The 20286-nt window shown below is 43.7% G+C and overlaps 1 protein-coding gene across 2 annotated transcripts in view; it reads left to right on the top strand.

Annotated features, from left to right (window-relative positions):
• Positions 1 to 2179: 2179 nt before the first annotated feature.
• KLHL6 (kelch like family member 6) overlaps positions 2180 to 20286 on the top strand; it is a 38027-nt gene continuing 19920 nt past the window's right edge. For both annotated transcript variants that reach the window (XM_036765934.1, XM_036765933.1), the window contains exons 1-2: positions 2180 to 2506; positions 19658 to 19823. In XM_036765934.1, coding sequence (XP_036621829.1) covers positions 2247 to 2506; positions 19658 to 19823 — 426 coding nt within the window. In that variant the 5' untranslated portion in view covers positions 2180 to 2246. The remainder of the gene's footprint in view (positions 2507 to 19657; positions 19824 to 20286) is intronic.

Here is a 20286-nt window from a genome sequence, read left to right as displayed (position 1 = left end):
CCAGACACATCATACGGCAGAACAGGATGTGTTGAACTGGTTTTCTTCAAGTCTCATCTCAAGTAGTACCTTCTGCAGGATACCTGTCCTGGGGTCCCCCTCTAAGGTTACCTTATGTCTGCCTTAGACATGTTTTGTATGTACCTGTATATGTCTATATTGTCTCCCTCATTAGAATAGAAGCTCTTTGAGGACAGGCATGGTTTTATTTTTGTCCTTGTACCTCCTAGCTCCTAATATAGTGCCCAGCACACAGTAGGCCCTTAATAAGTGCTTGATGATTGATGGGCAGAGCTGTGGTCTATATCCTACCAAGAGCTGTGATGACATTATATCCAGCTGAGACCTCTCCTCCAATTCCCCCACCATCCCAAAGGAGAGGTATCCAGTAGGGAGCACTGGCACCTGACATATATATAACCCTAAAAAGTTTCATGAAATCATATATCTGGAACTGGGGGGTACCTCAGAAGTCATCTAGTCCAACTCCTTCATTTTACAGATACGGTTACTGAGGCCTAGAGTGGGGGCAATATGATGCATAAATTCATTTAGATTGTGGTAGACAGAGGTGCTCCCTGCCTGGTTACCACTACCTAAATTACACATATGGCTCTGGAAGAGAGCCAATAAATCTTTAGGGCATATACCACGGAGATGCACTTCTATTTTAAGGATGGAAACCTTGGTCATTGGACTAGGATTAGAAGAGCAATCTAAAGCCATGAGAGCAAATGTTTTTCTTCTCATGAAGCTACTGGGGACTGAACCCATCATGTTGGCCAGGCATATTTACAGCAAATTCCAACCGAATGAGCTAAGTAGTCCAGGCAAAGTATACTTAGATTCCCTTCCCGCCTGGGAAGCTTCAGCCCAGTCTTTCGTTCTTGTTTCTTAGTTGGGCAGTGCATTTCTCACTGTAGAAAAAGATGCTGCAAAGACTTAGATGGTGGATGAGGTCAGCCATGGTGGACACCGAGGGCACAGTAATCTTCAGGCCTCAAGAGGGAGGGGGAGTCCAAGATGGCCTGGGACTTCTGGGTCCATGTTTCAGGGCAGTTCAGGCATTTCCAGCTTGTTCAACTGGGAGTATGGAGTAGGCCTGGGATCAGAGACTCCTACAGAGGAAAATGGGTGGGATTCCATGTCAGAGAACCTGGGTTTGAACTCCTCTTACTGCTTGTGTGACCTTGGGCAAGTTCTTTAACCTCTCTGGGCCTCAGTTTCCTCATCTGTAAAATGGAAGCATTGGGCTCTATGGTTTTTTTCTAGCTCTCTGACTTTCCACCATCTTATGACGATTCCCGGAATTATTCCAGTTGGCACAGAGACCCACCCAAAGGTATTAAAATACACTCAAAGAGCTCCATCACGCTTGGAAATTGATCATTGTATCGAGGCAGAAAACTGCTTGAATCAGTTAGCTGATAAGTGTTTGTTAAGGACCTACTACGTGCTAAGCACCGGGGATACAAAGGAAAGCAAAAGACGGTCCCTGCTCTCATGGGAGTTCCCAGGGTAAAGGACACAAAGAAAGAGTTGGAACCAGGAAGTTCAGTTGTGTCAATCATGCCCAACTCTCGGTGATGCCATTTGGAGTTTTCTCGACAAAGATACTGGAGTAGTTTGCCATTTCCTTCTCCAGCTCATTTTACAGATGAGGAAACTGAGGCAAGGAGGGTGAAGTGACTTGCCCAGGGTCACCCAGCTAGTAAGTGTCTGAGGCTGGATTTGAACTCAGGTCCTCCTGACTTCAGGCTCTGACCTCTATCCATTGCTCCACCTCATTGCCCTAGGTCAGGAATTCAAATCCTGTGTCAGATAATTACTAGTGGTGTGAGCCCAGGCAAGGAAGGCACTTACAAATTTCCTTAGCTGTACAACATAGAGGATGGACTTGATGGTGTCTGAGACTTTTTCTAGCTCTAAATGTATGATGATACGTGTGATTCCGCGATCTGAATGTCACCCTTACATCCCAGCTTCTCCCTTTGTATATCTGTCTGAGGTCGTTTCTAAACGCAGTGGTATTTCAAAGAAAGAAGAAAAAAAAAGAAGTTGCCCTCATTTGTAGCAACAGGATGAGAAAGTGTAAGGTTTCCTGTTATGTGTATGTGTGTGACAGCTGTTGATAAGTGGAGGGCCTTGGACAGGAAATCTGCTTAGCCCTACAGTGTGACCTGGGTGAAACATCAGAGCTCTTTCAGACTCAAGTGTTGACGGAATGACATGGTGCCCCCTGAAACATGGGAGACACTGTGGAAAAAAGCCTAGAAGGACCCCTTACTCCTCTGGACGAGGGCCATTCCAGGAAAAGAGGGGATCTGGTGGAAATCTTGAATGGCGAAAAAGTGAAATTCGATGACGTGGAGCTCTCGAGAATTCTACAGAATGGCCTGGAAAACCTCCGACTGGAGAACTCCCTGACTGATGTCATCTTGTGCGTGGACATTCAGGAATTCTCCTGCCACCGGGCTGTGCTTGCTGCGGCCAGCAATTATTTCAGGTACCTGATACCCAGATTGAGAGTCGTGTTTGGCATTTGTTTGAACAATAATTTCTGCTGGTGTTAGATTTGCAACTGATTGATAGGACGCTGTAACCATGGTTTGAAAATCCTGAGGGGAGATGCTAACAGGGAAGCCCAGAGAGGGTGAACCGAAAGGCTTTTTGCAGACTAAGTCATAGAAAAATCACCATTTGGGGTACACATTTCCATGGAAGTCAAAGCCAAGTGTAGTTGTCATAAAGGAAGATGAAACCGATTGAAAACTCCTGGGTCTGGTAGAGTTCCGTTGGGCTTGTTTTTAATTTGGCACCATTATTATCTTTGTTCTTTGTAACAGTACATTAGAGAAACAGGATATAAAACAAGGGCCCCTTCTTTTTTTCTGAGTTATAACATGAATTGCTGAGGATGCTCCTGCTGACTTTGGATTCACTGAACCTGGGTTCAAATCCTGACTCGGACACTCTCTATTTGTCACTTCACCTTTCCTGGGTCTGAGTGTCCTCATTTGTAAAATGACTGTTGAATTAGATGGTTTTTGTTGTCTCTTACAAATACAGATTTATGATCCTACGAGTAAGGGGCTTGAGGGGGATTGTGGGGAGCAGAGGGAGAAGGGCTATATTCAAGGACCCAGAAAAAAGGAGACTGCTGAATCTTTAAGTCACGTTGAATTATGCGTCTTATTATGCGCCTTGTTTACCTCCGCCTGATGGATTGCCCTCATTTTCTTTGGCTGTGTCCTGTGCCTAGAATTCTCTCCCTCATCCTCTTCACCTCTGGGCTTCCCCCAGGGGCCAGCTGGAATCCCACCTTCTAAAAGCAGCCTTTCCCACTCCTTTTGACACTATGCCTTCCCTCTGTCGATTACCTTTTGGTCCTGCATTCATTGCGCACAGCTGCTTCCATGTTCTCCCCTATTGGAGTGTGAGCTTCTTGAGAGCAGAGACTGTCTTCTGCCTTTTTTTTTGGATTCCCAGCACTTAGCACAGAGCCTCAGCACATAGTAGGTGCTTTAAAATGCTTGTTGACTTGACTTGACTGATAGGAAGCTCATGGGAGCATAGACTTAGAGGTAGAAGGGGCTCGAGATGTCATCTAGTTATAGGAGCACAGGATTCTAGCTCTAGAGTTGGGACCTCAAAGAACATCTAGGTCACCCCCCCCCCATTTTACTGATGGAGAAACTGAGGTCCAGAGGAGTGAAATGATTTGCCTGAGGTCACACGGGTAGGAAGAGGGAAAGCTAGATGTCGAGCCCAAGTTTTCTGATTTCAGACCCAGCCTTCTTTCCATCCCGGTACGCTGCCAATACAAGCAACAAGGTATTGTTCATAGTTGGTGCCCAGCATTCCGTGGCAGGGACATTCCTGAGGCTGCTGAGTGTCTGACAGTCATTGCTGTGGAAAAAGGACAAACCATGTCATAATTCTCCTTGACACCAAGAAAAGGGATCTTTCCACTCACTGTCTTAGATCACAGAGAAAAGAACAAATGTCTTTATTTTTTAAAGTTGTAACGATTCCTTTTGTATTCATGCCACAGCTACTTACCAATGTTATCATCCCCTTCCTTCCCTGTAACAAGCAAAATTTATTTAAACCAAACCAACTAACAGAGGCCTGGTGTTTGAGGTTATATGTAACATTCTGCTTCACCAGTCCCCCACCTGCCTCCTGGGAGAACATCATCTGTCCTCTGAGACCAAGACTGATCATGACGGTTATTCAGAGGCGGTGGCCATTCAGGGTCATCTTCATTTACATCCTTGTAGTCAGGCTGGACGCTGACCTCCTGGTTCCTCCTGCTTCCCTCTATATTCTTTCATACATGTCTTCCTCTCAAACAACTGTAGCAAATGACATATTTGAAAAGCCCAGCAGAGTAGGCTCCTTTCCTAGCAGGTACTTAATAACACTTGTCTCATGAATGGCATGAAAGACCTTCTCTTTGTTAATCAATTTTTCATGGGATTGGTAACAATGGCCACGTTGACATCCGTGGACAGAGTAGGATATGAGCATCCACATAGGAAAGCTCGCCCCTAAGACAAGCAGACCACTGTGCTGGGGCTCCACATTGAATTCATCATCACTACAGGAAAGAGAAGGGATAGCAAAAGGTATTAAAAGAGAATACTAGCCAGGGAGCCAGGGGACCTTGGTTCCTTTGACACTCAATGCTTGGGCAAGTCACTTAGCACTCTTTGGCCTCAGTTTCCTCATCTGTAAATGAGGAGGTTGGGCTAGAGGGCCTCTGAGGTCACTTCCAGATCTAGGATCCTATGAAATCCCCTTGACTTCTCTGAGCCTGAGTCTTCTCCTCTGTAAAATAAAGGGGTTGCAATCCTATGTTCCTTCTGGTATACTTTGATGACTCTATCATTTCAGTCTGTGAAATTGCGAATTTCAATCCTTCCATACCCATTTTGCATGATCCTTCCCTTGGTTTTCTTAATATATCAGACACAGCCATGTGGCTTCCCACTGCTTCTGTGTTGTCTCTCCATCTTTTTACCCAGCCAGCCCACTTCCTTTTTCCAGTCTCACATATTCGTGGCGATGTTGCATGCTATTTATCGCTGGAAGAATTGTTCCATTTCCTGTCTGATAGTCGTCCTCTCCTTTTCACCCACAAATGCTCTTGGATTGACAGGAAGTGTTGTGAGAGCACTGAATTTGAAGAAGAAGGATAGGGGGTCAGATCCTGGCTCTTCGTGACCTTGGGCCAACCAAGCAAGCTTTCTGGGTCACAGTCACATTTGTAAAATGAAGGGCTTGGCCTCCACCTCTTAGCTGGCTTAGCTAGATCTCATGCCAAGCTTTTAGCAGGTGGGTTTTTTCTTCAACAGCTTTTCACCGTTTTGTGAGTTGATAGGGCTTAGAATCTTCCATACTTCTCTATAATGCAGACACTCTTGCATTGACTAAATTCCCATAAGATACAGTGATGAAATCAATGTCTTTTGTCCATTATAATAGTTCACATCATTTCCTCATTTCTTGAAATTTGGTGTTTACTTGGACTTTTGATAAGTGTGATCATTAGCAGTTGGTTCTAAAATGACTAAAGGATTTATCCTGTCTATAGCTTAGCAATTCTGAATCATTGAATGAAGAAAGTATTCATGAGTATTCTTCAGATGTGAAGCTTCTCCAGAGTTTACCTGCTCCTGGCCTCTTTCATTTTTTGACTCCAAACTATATTTTCCAACATCATTTTCACCATTGTCCACCGTGCTCACTCTCAGGTTGAAGTCATTGAATGTCAAGGTCTAGGTTAACTAAGTGTGGAGGATCCGGTTGAGTTTTTCATGGAATTTCTCCACATCTTTATTTTCTACAACAGTTATTGGTTCAGACCCAGAGCCCCAAACTGTCCTCACTGTGGCGTGTTTGCCTATACTCATTAGAAGCTCTTTGAGATAGCAGGACTTCATGGCCCATAATATGATGCTCCCTCTCTTCAGATACATGAAGACACATGTACATCGGGACATGATGAAAACAAGTCTGATGAAGAGATGGGTCAACCATGCCTGCACTGAGCTGTAGTTCTTTTGTCTTCTGATTTCATCATAACAGAAATTTGTCAGTGTCTATGGGGTTCAGTTCCTTTAAAAGTCTGTGACCTTGTTGGTCATTGCTTCCAAAGTGTCAAGATTTTAAATTTCTACAGGGTCTAAGAACTGATTGACTTTTAGCAACCTCTGACCTGGGGGTTTGTAAACTAGGGTCCAAAGCTCTGTGGATAGATTTCAAAGGGTCCATGAATTTATTTAAAACTATTTTTTAAAACTTTATTTCATTAGATTTGATTTCCTCTGTAATTCTCCATGTTTTATTTTAGAAACATGATTGTGAGAAAAGTTCCCTAGGCTTCACCAGACTCCCAAAGGAGACCCTAGTACAAATGAAGTTAAGAATCCCTGGCCTAGCCCATTTTCTTATGCTTCCTCAACTGTAACTATAGAACAAAGGTGCCATAGAGGAATGAAGGCTGTTCTGTAATTTTGTCCATTAAGTGGATACAATTCATGCCTGGGTGACCAGCCTCCAGATGGTGACCTCCATTCTACTTACCTGGTTATTCCTGGGACAGCAGGCACAGATCAGTGGGGGTCCCATGCCCAAAGCCTTTCTAGTCTAGTAGAACCTGTCTTGTGAGCTTGAACCTGAGCTTGTGGCACAACTTGGTGCAACTCCTAAGAACCCAAGATCGTCTTCAGGTCATATCGAGCAGTGGAATAGGATTGATGTAAAGAAGATTTTTTTTTTTAAAGAAAGGACCTTTGATTTTATTAGTGTAAGGGAACTTTCAGTGAAGAAACTTCCTCTCCCTACATAGACCGGCATCTGTTCTTCTACTAACAGGGCGGATAGAGGGTTGCTGGGGGTCACTGAGAATTAAGTGGCTTGCCCTGCCCTCAAGGTTATCTTTCTATCCTCTACATCGAGAGTGTGTGTGTGTGTGTGTGTGTGTGTGTGGGGGTGTGTGTGTGTGTGTGTGTGTGTGTGGGTGTGTGTGTGTGTGTGTGTGTGTGTGTGTGTGTCCTTTGGCAATCTCTGGAGAAACCTCTTTACTTCTTTAAATACTATTTTAAAATGATTGATGGAAAATTTCAATTTCACTTAGAGGTTGGTGAAAAGAAATAAAGATGTCTTCTCATCCGAGTTCACGGAGCCCTTGAAATCTCTCCACAGACCTCCCTGCTCCACAGCGTGTTGCCACAATAACTCATCTAGCTCTTTTAAGATTTACAAAGAACTTTGCAAATGTTATCCTTACAGCAACCCAGGGAGGGAGGTGCTGTTATTACCCTCACTTTACAGGTGGGGAAATTGAGGCAGATGCAGGTTAAGTGCCTTGCTGAGGATCACACAGTTTGTGCTTGAGGCAGGATTTGAACCCAGGTCTTCCTCTCTGCAGGTCCACCCCACACTGAGCTCAATCTCTTCTCAGTATTAATGAGAATAACCCAGAGGATGGGGGTATTACTTCTATGTTTAAATAACACTTAAGAGCAAAACACTTCAGAATCATTATGACTCTTCATGTTTTGTTGTATACTTTGTCCTGGAGAGGAAGCTCGTAGCTAGAATCTGATTGGAATCCTGTCCCTGACATATACTGTTAACTGGATGAACCCTGGGCGAGTCACTTAACCTCACGGTGCCTTTGGGAACCGTCTAAGGAACACCTTCGATGTGCGTTGAAAGAGGGTGTTTCCAGATGAATGAAATCAGAGGTTTGGTTACCTCCAACACTCCTTCCAAAGATCCAAACAATAAATTATGTCCTGAAGCTTTGAAAAACTACAACCATAAGATAAATATTTTATTCATTTTCTGTAGGTGAAAATGGCTGAAATCTTAGACACTGTCAGGATCCTAGCTTCTTGAACAAACAAAGAAAAATACAAAGGAAGGCCTCTAGGCTATTATTCAAAGCCAGGAAGGAGTCCAGGAGAGACTGTGGACTGGCTAATTTTGTGTGTGTGTGTGTGTGTGTGTGTGTGTGTGTGTGTGTGTGGTGTGTTTGTGTGAGGGCCTGTGTGTACAAACTCCTTCCAATTCCTGACTAGTCATGAAAGGACTTTCCTTCTATTCTTCTCTTCAAACCAGCTACTTAGACATCTTATCTTTGGAATTCCAGAGGATATTGTTCTAGCCATCGATGGGCATGGCCCTAGAGGGCCATGTGATGTTTGGGTTCTAACCTCTGTCATTCTCTTTGTCCAGCTCTCAGAATCTTAGAGGGACTGAGGGCTAGTCTGCTCTGGATGTTACATGCCCCAGAAAGATCAGGAATGGCCCTTTTGCCCCAGTGACTGTGTTTTGTAAACTGTGAGAAGCTAACTAGCTGTGAACAGTGAGCTCTGAACCTCTGAGGTTGGGTGAAGTACAAAAAAATAGGTCTTTTTTCCATTTATTTGCCTGTTCTAGTCACTGAGAACAGAAAAAAGAAGCTAAACTTGTCCAGGGAGGACTCCAGACTGATTCGGGCTTTCAGGGGTTCATGTGCCCAGTGACCGGGCCCCATCTCCTTAAGGATCATCCTCGGTAGGGACTAACACTCCTGGAGTAGGGGTGCGTCTGGCCCTGAAACTGGTCAGGATGGGGACCAAATGAGGCCCAGAATGAGGAGAGCAACGAGCCTGCCTTTGGGACAGATACGTAGACTCTGCTGCTTTTGACAGCAGGAAGGAGAATTTATTCCAGGTCGATCTACTTCTGAGTCTCTTAGACCTAGTAAAGTGCATTTATTCCTTTCAATCAACCAATAAATATTTATTGAGCAGATGAAGAATGAAACAATTCCTACTCTCAAGGAGCATAATTCTAATAGGAAATAAAATATAAGCTGCCTGAGGGCAGGGATTGTTTCATTTTTGCCTCTGAATCTGCACATCTAGCACAATGCCTGGCACATAGTAGGTACATAAAGATACTTGTTTATTGACTGACTGGTATGAAGACAAATGACGTATAGGTGTGTAAAAATGTACAAAATACAATACACATACAAGATTGATATCAGGACAAATACCCTATAGGTGTATAAATATATACACAATACAACATAAATATAGGATATTTTTTAAGGAAGAAGAAATAACAATCAATAAGCATTTATTAAGTGCCTACTACTTGCTGACTCTGTGCCAGGCATTAGTGGTACCAAGATAGAAATAAAACAGCCACCATCTTCAGGGAGCTGCGTGGTGTCTGGAAATGATATTGGAGGGAGGTGTATCTCAGTGAGTTACAAACTCATAAGGAACCAAAGTGTGCTATGGCAACCCCCAAAAGCTAATGCCACCTTAAGAGAGATACAGGGTGTGGGACTAGCAAGGGGCTAATCCCACTATATTCCTCCATGGTTGGCCAGTGCCAGTTCTGGACAGTGTTCAAAGGAGAGCAACCAGGCTACTGGAAGGTCTCAGGTTTTTGCTATGGGTTTGAGCACTGGAAATGTTTAACTTGGAGGTTTAAAAAAAAACATGGTAGAGGAGGAGAGACAAGATTACTGCCTTCAAGTATTTGAGGGGGCACCATGTAAAGAAGGGGTAAGACTTGGCCATGCATGGCTTTAGGAGGCAGAACCAGGAGCAATGGGTAGAAAAGGAAGGCTTCACAGTTAGAGGTGTCCAGCCATACAATGACCTGCATTTGGTAATAGTGGATTCACCCTGACTGGAGAACTTCAAGCAAAGAATGGTTGACTCTTTTGGGAGGACTCTGTAGAATGGATTCTTGTTCAGATTTGGGTTGGACTTAATGGTTTTTGTGATCCCTGATAACTTGGAGATTGGTTTTATGATTCCATGAAGGAATCCTGGTCATGGTCCAGGCCTCATAGGACAGAGAGAAGAAAAACAAAAAACAAAAACCACCACCAGCAAAAATTCCGTCCATGAGCACAGATTGCCCGCCTGACTCTGACCACAGAGGTGTCCTTATTTAGCCTACTCATACCAAGCTGAGATTAAAGGCCTAACCAGCCTGGCTTTCCCTCTCTTGCTCATGCATGACATTCCATGTTCCATCTCCATGGTTTTGCTCTGACCAGTCCTCATTCCTGGAATCCACTCCCTCTTCTCCTTTGCCTCATAGAAGCCCAGTCTTCCTTTGACACATGGCCCAGGCAGCACCTTCTACATGGAGCCTTTCCTACCCCTACCCCAGCTGCAGTGTCTTTACTCCCTAATGTTTTTGTACTTATTCCGCACATCTATTTATTCCTCACCCCACTAGGAACTCAACTGCTGGAGAGAAGAAATTGCTTCACTTTGCACAAAGAAGGGCTTCATAAATAATTTCTTCATTCCTTCAATTTTGCCTTTTTTTCAGCACCTAGCACTGGGTGTGGCACACAGCAGTCACTTAATAAATGCCTGTTGATTGACTGATGGCTGTTTACCTTCGTACTTGCCCCAAGGTTATCCTCTGACACTATAAATAGCAGCTAGGCCTGCTCTGCTCTCCATGGCTCGTAAGTGATTCTGAATCTTTTCTCCCCAACGCAGCGGCATCTTTCTGGAGCCCAAGATGTCCCCCTGGGGAATCCTGGTTCAGGAAATATTCTAGCTTGGCAGCTGAAAGTTTTTCACATAGAAGAGGGATTGGCTTTGCTCTGCTTCGGAGGCAGCCGGGATGAGGGAAGGCAGGAAGGAGTAATGAGTATAAATTTCAAAGGGGAAAAGTCGGGTTTGATTTATGGGAAAAAACTGTCTTAATGATGAGAACCATCCAGAAAGGGAATGAGCTGCCTTGATGGGCTTCTGGCAGGATCAGGCTATCAGGAGGCCCTTCTCTCAGCCTCCTCTCTGCCCACTCCAGAGGGCCCTGGGCCTGCAGATGGTGGGTCAGACTCCCCCAGGCTCACCAGCTCTGGCCACTTTCCACACCCCCAGACACCTAGCCAGCCGCAGGCCTCCTTCCCTAGCAGAGGACAGGTAACCAGGGAAGGAGGGTGGGCAGGTTGATTTTTCTTCTGTTGTAACTTTGGGGCCTGATTTCCTTAGTGCCGAGACAGGGACGGCAGGGTGTTTTCACAGCTGCAGGGCAGACAGTCTTGTGGCCAAGGCTCTGCTTCAAACTTTCCCATTGACTCACTGTGTGATTATTGGGCAGTTTACTCGCTCTTGGCCTGTTTTTCAGCTGTAAAATGTGGATCCTAATAGCTACCCTCGGGTTTCATAAGTGTCTTGTGAGGATCAGGGAGTCACTGTCTGGAAAATGCCGAGAGCCCCGCAGGAAAGAGGGCTTGATCTGTGACACACACGGGATCCTAGGATTTAGAGCTGCCAGGACCTTAGAGACCCCGAGGTTCACCTCCCCAGCTCCATTTTATAGATGAGCAAATGGAGGCCAAGAAGTGACTGGCCCAAGGTCGTACAGTGCTATCTTCTATTTCCAGATCTACCTATGCAAAAGCGCTAAGGAAATGCTTCTGGCCACAGTGTAAAAACAGGGAGAGTTAGAGAGGAGTAGAAAAAACTGACTGATGCTCTTTCTCAGCCCAGGCCTCCACAGGGGCAGTGTGGTACAGTACAAAGAAGGCAAGATTAGGGACCAGGGGATCTGAATTCCAATCCTGCCCCTATCACTTACAACCTAGGAAGCCTAGGACATCTCACCTTGCTGGGACACAATTTTCTTATTGGTAAAATGCGGTTGGATTAGATGTCCTCTAAGGTGCTTTCTGCAGCTGGGTGGTGCAGAAGATAGAGTGCTGGGCCTGGAGTCAGGAAGACTCCTCTTCCTGAGTTCACATCTGGCCTCAGATACTTATTAGCTGTGTGACCTTGGGCAGGTCACTTCACCTTGTTTGCCTCAGTTTCCTCTTCTGTCAAATGAGCTGGAGAAGGAAATGGCAAACCGCTCCAGTATCTTTGCCAAGAAAACCCCACACGGGGTCATGAAGAGTTGGACATGACTGAAAGACTGAACAACAAGAAATCTGTAACAAGAACTAAGCAAGACCTACTTCTAGTCTTCCCCGGCTGAACCCAAGGAATCAGAGATGGAGCCAGGAGAGAAGTGGGCACGGATGAGGCCTAGAGATCAGAAAGGCAGAAGAAAGATGCGGGGTGCCCATGCTGCCCCGGCTCTTGTGTGAGCTGAGGGAAGGGTTTGTTGAGAAGAGAGCGCGTCCACCATGATTAGCTCACGTCCTGTGGGATGCTTCACGTTACCAAAATCAAAACTAAAACAAACAATGGAAAAACCCCAGTGGTCACGACAGACACATCTTTAAGAAACAATTAATGTCTATGGGAAGGTGAAGACTAAACACCAGACACACAACGAAATGAAAACATTTTCCTGGCGCTCCCAATGGCCCAGTAGAAAAACTTCGTGGGTTGCTGGGTGGGGTTGATTTTTTTTTTTTGGCACATTTCCCAATGTGTCTTAGCTAGTCAAGAAGCATTTATTAAACACTTACTACGCACCAGGCTGAGGATACAAAGAAAGACAAAAACTAGGTCCCTGTCCTCAAGGAGCTTCCACTCTAAGGTGGGGGAGGGGGAGACAGTATGCAAATAACTACGTTCATATGAAATACATGCAAGGTAAATGGGAGATAATCTCAGAGGGGAGACGCTAGCAATAGGAGGAGGGGAAGGGGGAGGACACCGGGAAAGACTTCTGGTGGAAGATGGGATCTGAGCTGAGGTTTAAAAGAAGCCAGGAAGCAGAGGCGAGGAGGGGAAGCATTCACCAGGGGCCTGAAATACAGAAGACAGAAACCGGCGGGGCCAGGCAGCTGTAGTGCCCTTAGGATGGCAAACAACTAGTTTGCCTGATGTTGTGAGTGGGTCATTAGGAAAGAGAAGTAATGGCAGAGATGAAGGAGGTCTAGACGGGATCTGAGGTTAGGAAGACCTGGGTTCAAAACCACCTCTGGTACTTGCTACTTGTGTGACCTTGGGCAAGTCCCCCAAACCTCACTGGGCCTTAGTTTCCTCATCTGTAAAAAGGAAGTCAAATTAAATGAGTCTTAAGTTGCCTTCCAGCTCTAAATGGACGAGCCCATGAAACTGAGAACCATTCTGCTTGTCTAGATGCAGCCTTTGGCTCCATTTTACAGATGGGTAAATAACTGATTATAGAATTTCCTAGACTCCATTATGGAGGTTGGGGGAAGGAGGAGGAATGGGCATAGAAAGGATGTTTTTTAATCAGGTGAAATTTTTAAAATAGTTCAAAAGAGATAGTAGAGATGCCATCTTTAGGATAGAATCTCAGGGTCTTTTTGTCACCAATGTTTGCGGTCATGGGAGACTTCCTGAGTGCCAGGATGGAAAGTGGAATTCTGGGTGGGGAGAGGGGTCAGGAGTGGGGAAGAAGGCATACCTGTGCTTCAGAGGGCCAACCCAAGCAATTCTGGCAAGCCACTTCCTCGGGAGAGGACGTGCACCCAGGCTCCCAAAGTCCCACACAAGCTTTGAGTTACATTGGGTTAGACTCTGTCCTGCCCTGCCAGGGACCCAGGCAAGGCTCCAAGATGACCAGTCCCAGGGAAGAGGCAGATGCGTATTGCCATTGGGAGTCTCTTACTGGGAGCTCCCCACACTAACAGAACCGCAAGTCTGGCGATATGTGCATACGTGTGCATATGTGTGTATTATATGTAGATGTAGATGTATGTATACTCCAAAGGAGCTGTAATCTCGCTGACTTAAAAATGCCCTCCACCAATGCAGATTGCGACTCCCCCCAGGCTGTTCATCCCGTGTGACTCTTGTCCATGTCCTCTCAATAGTTTTCCACAGGGGGTTCCCTCCAACGTGCTGAAGGCCTTCCATGCTTTCTCCCAGGATTGTGGAGTCACCGGTGAAGCCATCACTGCTTGCTCTTGCCCTGTGCCCAATCCATATTCTCTTTCTGATGTTGATTACTCTGGGTCCTCTTCAGCATCCTCCGTTGGCTGCATGTTGCGGCCTGCTCACAGCCACCATACATCTTTCCATCACCTTCTGTGTGATTCTCCTCTTCAGTTCTTCAGAGGCAATGGAGTTTGAGCTTTCTCGGTCATATAGCGACACTAGCAATAATGTTTGCATTGGACAGATGGGCCTTTGCTGTCATGGGAAGCTTGGGGGCCACAAAAGAGCTTTGCAGTTTCTGAAGGTGATCCCCACTCATCGTCTTCCTCCTTTTCTCCTCTGGGCCTCCAGTTCATTGTCTATCTATATTGTCTGCCCCAGAAATGGTGGCCCAAATAGCTAGCTAGTATTTCTATTGTGCTTGGAGGTTTGCAAAGGGTTTTCCAATTATTATCTCATTCGATCCTCACAACAACCTTGGGGGGGGGTGTGGTAAGTGCTAATTTTTACAGATGAGGAAACTGAGGAAGACAGAGGTTAGGTGACTTGACCAGGGCCCCACAGACAGTAAATATCTAGGACTCATGTGTTCCTGACTCCATGTCCAGCACTCTATTCACCATGCCAGTATGTATGGCCGGTTAAGTTCTGTAGGCTATCCATTGCATATTAATATTTATACAGTAGACGTTCTTTATCCATTTGGTCTTTCCTGTGTGGATGATCAGGCCAAACACCTTTGAGTGACCATACATTTCTTCCAGGAGGCTCTGAAATGTCTTGGTGCTTGATGCAACCAGCATGGTGTCATCTACAAATGGGAGCACCTGGAGGACCTTGCCACTCCCACACACAGAATCCCTCCTCTGGGTCTCCTCTATCACAGTGGTGAAGAGCTTTGGCAGGCAGCCACCTCCCTGTCCACACAGCTGTGGACAGTGTTATTTCTGTTGTTATATCCTCCAAGGAATCTGGAATGGTTCTAGTAAACGTTGTGACCCCATTTGGGATTTTCTTGGCAGAGATACTGGAGAGGTTTGCCATTTCCTTCTTCAGCTCATTTGACAGATGAGGAAACTGAGGCAAACAGGGGTAAGTGTCTTGCCCAGGGTCTCACAACTAGTAACTTTGCTGAAAAAGAGCCTGTGAGCTGGCGATTCATTCCACCAAGATTAATTCTTATTTGTAAACCACAAATGATTAGCGCAATGAACTGTAATATTCTCCATATCTTTCAGTCAATTGGGAGGTGGAAAGGTGTGTATTGTAGAAAATCACCTGAGAGGGCAGCTGGGAGTGCAGTGGATAGAGCACCAGCCTTGGAGTCAGGAGGACCTGAGTTCAGATCTGGCCTCCAATGCTTACTAGCTATGTGACCTTGGGCGAGTCACTTAACCACAACTGCCTCTTCTGCCTGGCCTCCCCTCCCCCGCCCCCCACCAAAAACAACACAAACACCTGAGGAAAGTCATCCTGCAAATTCTGTCCAAAGATCCTCATGGAGGATTGTCTACAGAAAACCCTCATAAAGATTTTGTATAGAGACATACAGATCACAAGCTATTAATGTTCTCCTGGTCGCTCTTTTGTGTGATCAATAAAGTCTGAAATTTCTTTGTGTTTTGACGCCTTATAAATCAGTCCTTCCATGTCCTTACAGTTGGATCGCTTCCAGCACAGATCCCCCCTCTCTCTACCTGACTCAGTCTGACTTCTTTTCCCACATAGTGGCTATGTTGGGTTTTAATAAGAAACATATAAATATGTTAAAGTTTTAAATAATTAAACTTTCAGATATCGATTGTTTAAGTTTGTAGCATTTATACTTCTGAAGTCATTCAAACTTAAAACCGCACTAAGACTTTTGGAACATCCTGTAACATACATATACCCACATGCACACGTATGTACATAGATGTTTTGTATTTACTTGCCTGTGTACATCATGTTCCTTGATTCCCCCCTGCCCCCAGCTGAAACTCTTTAATGCCAAGGACTATTTGGCTTTTGAGTTGCACTCTCAGACCCTAGTTCAGTGCTCAGTAGGTGTCTATTAAATGCTCATTGAATTAAAGTGAACGCTAAAGTGCTACCTAAATAACAGACAGATCAATCCAAAAAATCGAGTATTTATTAAGCACCTACTGTATGCCAGGCACTGTGCTAAGCATTGGAGATACAAGTAACAATGTTAATCGTTGAATTGTTTCAGTTGTGTCCGACTCCTCATTTGGGGTTTTCTTGGCAGAGACTCTGGAGTGGTTCGCCATTTCCTTTTCCAGCTCATTTTACAGATGAGGAAACTGAGGCAGATAGTTAAGTGACTTGCCCAGGGTCACACAACTAGTAAGTGTCTGAGGTTGGATTTGAACTCAGGAAGAGGAGTCTCTCTGACTCCAAGGCCAGTGCTCCATCCATTGTGCCAGCAAACTTACATTCTTTTTTTAAAGAATGTTTTTATTTTATTTTTTTCTCAGTTACACAAAAAAAAAATTTTAAACGTTCTTTCTAAAAATAATTTTCGAGTTCCAAATTCTTTCCCTCGCCTCCCTCCACCCTCCTTGAGAAGATGAACACTTTGATATAGATTGTGCATGTGCAGTCATGCGAATCATATTTCCATATTAGCCATGTTGCAAAAGAGAACACAGGACTCTCCCCCTAAAAACAACAAAAAAGTAAAGGAAAAGTATGCTTCGATCTGCATTCAGACTCCATCAGTTTTTTCTCTGGAAGTGGATAGCATTCTTCACTTGTCTTGGATTGTTATTTTGGTGAGAATAGCTAAGTCATTCACAGTTGATCATCACACAATATTGCTGTTCCTGTGTATGATGATCTCCTGGCTCTGCTCATTTCACGTTGCATGAGTAAATCTTCCCAGGTTTTTCTGAAACCATCCCACTTTGTCATTTCTTATAGCCCTATAGTATTCCATCAAAATCATATTTCTTCCAGATGAATTTTGTTATTATTTTTTCTAGCTCTATAAAATAATTTTGGCAGTTCGATTGGGATGGTGCTGAATAAGTAAATTAATTTAGGTAGAATTATCATTTTTATTATATGGCTCTGTCTAGCCATGAGCAATTAATATTTCTCCTATTCTTTGTTTTGTAACTGTGGGTCTGTTTTGGCAGGTAACTGCCCAAGTATTTTACATTGTCTGCAGTTATTTTAAAAGGAATTTCTCTTTCTATCTCTTGCTGCTGGACTTTGTTGGTAATGTATATAAAAAGGCTGATGATTTGCATGGGTTTATTTTCTATCCTGCAGCTTTGCTGAAGTTGTTAATTATTTCAACTGGTTTTTTAGTTTATTCTCTAGGACTCTCTAAAAATACCATCACATCATCTACAAAGAGCGATCACTTTGTTTCTTCATTACCTATTCTAATACCTTCAATTTCTTTTTCTTCTTTATTGCTATAGCTAACATTTCTAGTACAATATTGAATAATAGTGGTGATAATGGGCATCCTTGCTTTACCCCCAATCTTATTGGGAAGGCTTCTATCTTATCCCCAATAATGCTTGCTGATGGTTTTAGACAAATATTGCTTATTATTTTAAAGAAACCTCCCCATTTATTCCTATTCTTTCTAGAATTTTTAATGGGAATTAATGTTGTATTTTATCAAAGGCTTTTCCTGCATCTATTGTGATAATCATATGATTTTTGTTGGTTTTGTTATTGATATGGTCAATTATGCTGATAGTTTTCCTAATATTGAACCAGTCCTGCATTCCTGGTATAAATCCCACTTGGACATAGTATATGATCTTTGTGATATATAGCTGTGATCTCCTTGCTAGTATTTTTTTAAAAATTTCATCAATATTCATTAGGGCAATTGGTGTCTAGTGTTCTTTCTGTATTTTTGCTCTTCCTGGGTTAGGTTTCAGCACCATATTTGTGTCATATAAGGAATTTGATAGAATTCCTTCTTTGTCTATTTTTGCAAATAGTTTTAAAAGTAATTGTTCTTTAAATGTTTGGTAGAACTCACTTGGGAATCCATCTGGTCCTGGGAATTTTTTCTTAGGGATCTCATTTATGTTTTGTTCAATCTCATTGTCTAAGATAGCATTATTTAAATATCCTATGTCTTCTTCTGTTAATCTGAGCAATTTACTATTTTTTTTGCAAATATTCATCCATTTCACTTAGGTTGTTAAATTTATTGGTACATAATTGGGCAAAAAAGTTCCTAATAATTGCTTTAATTTCATCTTTATTAGTGCTGAATTCACCTCTCATTTTTTTTACTAATAGTTTGGTTTTCTTTCTTTTCAAAAATCAAATTAACCGTTTATCTAGTTATTTGGATTGTTTTTTTTTTTAAATCGGCTCCTAGTTTTATTTATTAGTTCAATGGTTTCTCTTCAGTTTTATTAATCTCTCCTTTGATTTTCAGTATTTCCAATTCAGTATTTAAGCAATTTAAATTCTAATGTTGGAGCAAATTAGGATATATATGTCTATATGACATAAATATAGGTGAATAAATGCAGATGTTTCTTTTATCATTATTGTTGTTTGGAACTTGGAGCAAATTTTCTCCATATATCCATATATCCGAGCCAGTCCACAAAGACCCATATAGCCCATAATTAGTTTGAACTCTGGTGTTCTGCCAGTTGCACCCTAAAACTATATTTAACGATGTTTCTATATAAGAATATGCAGTCAAAGTTTCCCACTTAGGTTATGGAAACCTATTTCTCATGTCTGCATTGGGCTTGGAAACTCTCCATCTCCAGCCATGGTGGCAGTAAGAGTGAGGGTCCCTGCTCTGCTCCCAAATGCTGACAGCTTCCTGGAGTAGGGACTCTACAGATTCAGGAGATTAGGCTATAGAGGAAAGGGTGAGCACAAAGATTTGAGGAAGCAGAGACATTAACTAGGGCAGGTGAACAGGGCTTTTTCATAGGACACTGACATTTCAAGGGTGCCAATACTACCATTCCAGAAAGTGTTTCCTCTGCCCACTGGCATCTTTCTCCTCCAGACCTCTGCCTATATACGCCTGAGGACAATTCTCTATCCATTGAATGTCAGTTACTCCATTTCTTTCATTACACGGGCACCAGGAATGTGTTGCCTGCTTCTGCTTCCTCTTCTACTCTCGGCAGCTGTGGTTCTGACCAGGCCCTTTGTAGCAAAGAAAACTTAGCTACAGAGCTCAGAATACAGCTTTTTAAAAACTAAAGCTTTTCTTTGGGTGTTTTATACAAAGGTTGGGTTTTTTTTTAAGTGTGTTGTCTTTGCTGCTAATACAGCAGAAGGGAAATGAAAAATGAATAGGTGAACACCCTCTTATGATTCTTCTTCCCTTTTTCTCTCTTTTCATTTAGGCCTTGTAATACCACCCATAGGTGCTACATGGTGGGTCACTGTAAGATTCCCTTATGCTCCAAAAATAAAAAGGCAGGGTGGTCATAGTGGACCAAGCACTGGCCTTGGCGTTCTAATCTCAACTCAGAGACTTACTAGCTGTGTGACTCTGGGTTGGTCACTGAATCTTTGAGTTTCAATTTTCTCTTATATAAATGGAGGCTGAATTCAATGACCTCTACACTACCTTCCAGCTCCAATCCTGCGATTCTATTCAAAGTACCAGAGACAGCTCTTGCGGGAGACCAGGGGCCTCCCTACCCAGGTCCTCCAAGCTCTTCCTGTACCAGTCCAAGGAGCAGTAGTGGGGAGAAGGGAGGGACCCACCAGGGCCTCAAAGAGGACTGTCATGGAAGAAAGGGCTGTACATAAGTTGAGCACACATAAGTTGGGGCCTGCCTCTATTTCTCTTTCAGGGCCATGTTCTGTAATGACTTAAAGGAGAAATATGAGAAGAAAATCATCATCAAAGGCGTGGATGCAGAAACTATGAATATTCTATTAGACTATACGTACACAAGTAAGGCTCTCATTACCAAACAAAATGTCCAGCGGGTCTTGGAAGCCGCCAGCCTCTTCCAGGTGGGTGAACTGAGACCCAGTGAGATAGTCAACAGAAACTCAAAACTCCCAGAAACTTGTTGGTTCTTGTCACAATGCCCTGTATAGACCTGAGCATGGGCTGTTATTAAGATGACAAAAGCTTGTACTTTTACTGGGGCCTGTGCCTGCTTGACAGTTGGGGCATGCCTGCCTCAGAGAAGCTTTATGTGGAACCTAGCTGGGGAAGGGGAGTCATGAGAGGTACCATGGGTATAACTAATAAAGTCTTTGTGGGAATCCTGCCCATTAACTCACTCATTAAGCATTCATCTCCCACCATCAGGCAGTCAATGAGTCAATATTCATTGACAAAAGTGCAGGATTTAGAGAAATCCAGGAAGAGTTGTATGAAGTGATGTGGAGTGAAGTGAGCAGAATCAGAAGAATAATTTACACAGTGAATTGTAAAGGGAAACAGCTTTGGAAGGCTTGAGAACTCTGG

This window comes from Trichosurus vulpecula, chromosome 7 (genome assembly GCF_011100635.1).
Source record: "Trichosurus vulpecula isolate mTriVul1 chromosome 7, mTriVul1.pri, whole genome shotgun sequence".
In the NCBI taxonomy this organism is placed as follows: domain Eukaryota; kingdom Metazoa; phylum Chordata; class Mammalia; order Diprotodontia; family Phalangeridae; genus Trichosurus; species Trichosurus vulpecula.
The sequence above is the reverse complement of the archived record's forward strand: the minus strand, read 5'-3'. Positions and strand labels throughout refer to the sequence as shown.